The sequence below is a fragment of the Oncorhynchus gorbuscha genome, linkage group LG09 (genome assembly GCF_021184085.1).
Source record: "Oncorhynchus gorbuscha isolate QuinsamMale2020 ecotype Even-year linkage group LG09, OgorEven_v1.0, whole genome shotgun sequence".
Classification (NCBI taxonomy): Eukaryota; Metazoa; Chordata; class Actinopteri; order Salmoniformes; family Salmonidae; genus Oncorhynchus; species Oncorhynchus gorbuscha.
This window is the reverse complement of record NC_060181.1, coordinates 60964352-60970003: the sequence shown is the minus strand read 5'-3', so window position 1 is coordinate 60970003 and position 5652 is coordinate 60964352. Positions and strand designations below refer to the sequence as shown.

The 5652-nt window shown below is 39.8% G+C and overlaps 1 protein-coding gene across 1 annotated transcript; it reads right to left on the bottom strand.

The window, feature by feature from the left end:
* Positions 1–1592: 1592 nt before the first annotated feature.
* On the bottom strand, positions 1593–2710 carry LOC124042899 (homeobox protein Hox-A1-like). Its single transcript, XM_046361031.1, has 2 exons — positions 2082–2710; positions 1593–1978 (listed from the first exon to the last, which is right to left on the bottom strand). Exons 1-2 carry the CDS (start codon positions 2644–2646, stop codon positions 1638–1640), a joined length of 906 nt encoding a protein of 301 aa, XP_046216987.1. The 5' UTR covers positions 2647–2710; the 3' UTR covers positions 1593–1637.
* Between the last annotated feature and the right edge of the window lie 2942 nt (positions 2711–5652).

The window sequence follows — 5652 nt, the reverse complement described above, 5'->3', positions numbered from 1 at the left end:
TGTGTCCCAGCATCCCAACTCTAGAAGAGTGAATATAACTCCTATTAAATCAAATTCTTGACAAGTTGCTGGGTGGTTATATGGTGCATTACATGTCCATCCCTTGGTAGGCCTATGGTACAGATTCATTAATAATTTGTGAACATGAACAAGGCCATTCATAGACTTGGCTTGCTCGACGGGAAATGGGCTACAGCTTCGTTGGTCAGATTTCAACTTGATGAATTTACCAGAGTAAGGCAGACCTTTGACACACTGTTATCTTCTTTTTATGTTCTATTTGTTTTCGTGTATGTTTTCATTCTCAATTTGGTCAGTTTGCAGAAGAAATAAATACTTATCTGACGTCATATCCATAGTCACTTGCTCCTCGATGAGCGGAGAAGAACTTATTCAACTCTCACACAATGCACACGTGCTTGCGTGTGTTTTCATTGGGTTGGGTTGAACTTGTGGTGACCCAGTACCCCTAGCGAGTTCCCCACTGTTCGATCTACACAAGCTTCCTCCTGGAGGGCCACGGTCCTTCCGTTCCTCAAATGTGAGTACTGGATATCAGAGGCTAAATGTGGCTATGAAGAAAACCCTGGGTTGCCGACTACTTTTCGCTCAGTGTTTGCATGTTAATTCTAGGTAGCTTAATCCTTACCACAACTCCAGTAATCAAAGACTTTAAAATACTTTATGTTGTTCTGACAAGGGTCAGAAGCTTTCATTGTAAAATAAAAGATGGGTAGGGGGTGTAGTCCTAACATTAGCCTTTAGTTGTAATGCGTTTGCCACACAAACGCTGCGTGAGCAACACAGTACAGGTTTGTAACGAATTTTGACACACACGGAACTTTGTTTGTAGTTGAAAATGGACAAACCATTTGCAAAATTGACATTCATGAAAGGTGCGTTTTCAATCTGAGACTAAATACAACATGAATGTCGATATGAGTTATATGTATTTTATTAATTGCTGTCACTTCAAATGGTATAACTGCAGTGACTCTTCAATGATGCTATTATTATGCTCAACAATCGTATATTTAAACCTGAGCGTTAGTGCATTCTTCAGCAGACTGAAGAAATATCCTGAGCACAACTTTACACCATGGCTTTTAGCTAAAACATATTTGGTTCGTTCAGGGTGACATAGACATACAGTACATGGGTAGTTAAATAGACTGTATAGCTCATGATAGAAGTCGGAGAGTAGGTTGAGAATGATGTAAACTTAATTGACATTTTATTAACACTTGCATTGCATCACTTCTAACACTTCGGGGCTTCCCCCTGCAAATGTCTGATTCACACTTGATTTTATAAACATACTCTTTCCATAATAAGGCATTTGGTTTAATATTTGGTGAATTCAGTGTAACGCTTCGATCAGTCATCAATAAGTAAGGCAATTATAGTTCAAGACACAAACAGTGGCCCTTGATTGAAACTTCACAAACAATTTCATTCACAACATGTTGGAACTTTCCCTCAGTCAGATAACTTAACAAAAGGCACCGTGTTAATTCTTAATATCATAAAAGACATTAGTGCAATTAGTGGGTGTATCTTACTTAAAACAGATAAGAAAAGCCTAAGGTGACAACAGAAATCTGAGTAAACCACAATGATGTGCTCAACCCCTCCAGTTATCCGCTGTGGGAGAGCGTGATGGGGGAGCAGGGAGGGGATGAAACTGGAGAGTTGAGTTCTGATGATGGGGACGAGTCCAAGGTCTTCGATATGGGAGGCACGCACATCCCAGTAAGGCCTTCTTTCTCTCTCTTCTTTTGTTTCATTCTTCTGTTTTGAAACCATATTTTCACCTGGGTTTCATTCAGGTGCAAACTATGAGCTATCTCAACCCTTCTTGACCTGGTGAGATACTTGTTGAAATGAAATTCTTTTTCTAATTCTGTTAACTGCTTGGTTGTGAAATTTGTTCTTGGAATTGATCCGGCGTTCGATAATCCATATTCAATAGCTTTACCTGTAAAATAGTCAAATAACAATGTCAGGTTGAGTCTTTATAGTCAGTTAAAGTTAATCAATTATATGTTTTATTTTTCAATTATAGAGTAGCATTTACTTACTGATTTTGGGGTTGCTTCTTTTGATTTTCATCCAGTCAAATGTATTTGCCAAAACTTGCGGCTCCTCTTGCCTAGGACCAGTTCTTGGACAATTCTCATGGGATGGTGATGCAGTCTGATGACTGGCATTGACGAATCCTCGCGATAACTTTATGCTCTGCCACTGCTGGTTTGTTTCTCTAATATCGTGGTAGTAGGTCTCTGTGGGATGGCTGGGGAAAGGACCGTTTCCTGAATATGCCGAGTTCACGCACTGGGTATGCACCCTGTTCTGTTCCACGTCGTTGTAGCATCCATACGCCAAATTATAAGCAAGTCCCTGATCCACGTAATTGCCATCAGATACAGATGCGTCGCTATCGCGTGGCACCTTAAACACACCTTGATGATGCACTCCTCCTGATATCGACCGACTGCTGCTCTGGTGGTCCAGCATACCTGACGAAAGTCTCCCAACTATCTCCCCGTGGTACTGAAGTATCCCTGGTTTGTGTTCGTCGTGACAGAATTTCACAGGCAATGGCATCATGTCGCCTTCCGAGTATAAGTCTAAATACGAGCTCATGTTGGCCCTTGTAAGTCGGCGTTGTAAATCCACCAGAGGTTAATGATTTCCAGCGCCCCTTGTCCTCATTAGTTAGCCTACTGTACTTCCTGGCCCAACATGTAAATATGACCCACTACTGAGCAGGCGTGGTCTGGGCCCCTTTTATCCAATCAGGGCCACAAAGTGGAGCACCCAAGTGAGCTGCACTTAACTTCGTTCCCTACGGACCGGCAAGGATGTGCATGGACTATAACTGCCAAGTACTTTCCATATAAATGACGGATATACTGTGTACGTCATAACAATCATCATCGTTTGTGTTATAATGTGTATATAAGCTCATGTTTAAAGTTATTGTGAAGTAAACAGGAATGGGTTGGTTTTAGACATCCAATGTTTTGTAATTGTAATCATTATTACCCGTTTTATGTGTGAAAATGTAAAAGACGCGCTGGCATGCCTCTACCACCACTACTACGATTAGGCCTACTACGATAACAATAACAAAAAACTACTCCTACTAGGGCCTGTACTACTAGTAACGATAATCAATAATGACAATATCATATTTATTTATATGCCCATATGATACTTTAACAGGGAAGCAGTAAAATGTATATCTATTATATATTTCTTTACTCGTAAAAGTTATACTAAACAAGTTAACGTTGGCAGTGTTTCTGTGTCAAAACAAACTGTTTGACACATTATCATGTTAACAATACATGTTTTATTGTTTAAATACATGCCGAATTCCCACACACAGTTTTTCTGAAGTAGGCCTAGCGACCACAAAGCATGCACAGGCCTGCACCGCAAATGCCGACAAAGTGACTGAAATGATGGGGGTCCACGGATATATGACTAGCCATGCACAACAACAAAAAACATTTTGATAGAAGGATACTTAGCTATGTATGTTCAAGTGATAATGTGCCGCCCAGATACACACTATGCTGACAGCCAAGTACTCTAAATGCCTCCTGAATAGTACAGTTTCTGTCACCAATATCGGATAGGCCTACCAAATACAATTTCGAGATATATGAGAATAGTCTAAAATAACATAGTGGGACTTCTGTACAATAACTAATTGGAACTTATTTGAACCATATGGAGACAGACCTTAGTTTACAACCATGTGAGAGGGGGACTGGCGGGAACTACAGAGAAAGCTGCTCTTGGTTGATGCTGTAGCGTGACCAATGATAGGCTCCACCTGCACACTCTTACTGCACACTCCACTGTAAACAAGAAATGTATGTCCCTCTTAATTTCCTTTGTAGTAGCTATAAGCTTCATAATAATCTTGCAATTATGAACTGAAGAGTATGCTTGAATGACAAGCATATTGTTGACTAAATAAAATATATGGACAAACCATCCCAGGGCCATTACCCATCATAAACCTATTAACGTTATGGCGCACGTGGGCAATCTGTTTCACCTTTATGGTGTGTCCATGTCATATATAAAACGAAAATATCACTGAAGGAATCATAGGTGCCACGTACCCTTTATGGAAGGATCAAACGTACATTTAATCTTAATTCACTCTTTGAATCCTTATTTGAATTGGCTTCCTTCTTTGGAGAGAGATTTATTTTTGGCTTTACCCCCATTATAATAGCTCCAGCGTTGGTTGGGTGCTGTGCGCAAAGTCCATTATATCAAGGTATCAACGTCATCGTTATCTGGATGGAGAAAATGTATGAGGAAAGATGAAAGGACAAGCTCACCGAGGGTTAAAATGGCCGCCATCTACTGTGTCGAACAAGATGGTACTTCAGTGCCTCTGATGTAGGGCATACAATCAAAGTAATTAAAAGGCTGAGATTCTATTTTAACATATTAGAAAAATGCAAATTATTAATCATGTGCTATAAACAGCTTTCGCGAATTACTTTTGTTTAATTTCATCCAGACGTTGAATCAGTCTATAATGCTTTTCTTATCTGAGGAATTGAATTGCATTGAACACATTTCCAGACCCACTTACTTTCTCTTGACGCCTCTAATGATACCTTCGGTGGCTCAGATTCGTTGTCTAAGCGCGCCCTCGTCCCTCTCATTCCGTGATATTTATTAAGCCAGGGCTATGTGCTCTTTGTACATCTACCAAAGTTTGGCCTCTCAGTTTGAAATGTGTTTCTAGAATTTGGAATGCAAATGCTTTGTTCACAAGGAGGTGGACTCAGTGAGGAGTCTGAAAGCGACGAGTTTTTGATTAATGAGCATTGAAATGTTCTCTCCAGTAGGAAGAAAGGATGCGGGGCACTCTGCTATAGATGCCTAGCTCAACATAGCCTACCGCTGCAGCATCCATCCTTTGTCACTCACTAACGTTGAACAGACTATTGTAGAATATTAGGCCTATACTGTGGCCTATGTATGTTTCCGATTTACGAATATTTTGTTACGCAAATATATTTTTTGTGCTTCTCAAACGTTAAAGAACACTCCAAGTGTTTTCTGTTGTTATACGCCTACACAGTATGTGGACTTGTTTAGCCTACAGTTTAAAAGAATGACATGTTGATAAAGGAAAATCCTCATAAAAAATGTGGAACGTGTGGTCTGCTTCACGATAGACTGTGGTAATAAATCAGCAACTTTGAGATGAAATATACGTTTTGGAAACAAAAAATAATTGGAAAAAGCAAATTAATTAGCCTTCCCTGTCAAAAATGGAGCTTAAATTGTGAAGAATATAGTCTTCCTGCGCAATTTGACTTCAGGCCTAATAGGAGTGTCTGTGTCTTGGAAAATGTGCATTTCTTCAGCATCAAGCAGACATACACGGTATCTGGTTACTCTTTCGATTCAATTTCACTCTCCCCTCATATGTGAAAAACGGACAGTTTTCCGTGTGTGTCTGATTTGAGCGACGAGACATGCCATTTCTTTGTTAAGGCTATAAGCCTTCTATTTAATATGCCATTATACTTCAAAATGGTGGCAATTTCACGTTTCTACGTCTGTTATGTGTATCAATAACGGTGCTTTTCATCCATTGTGTAAATT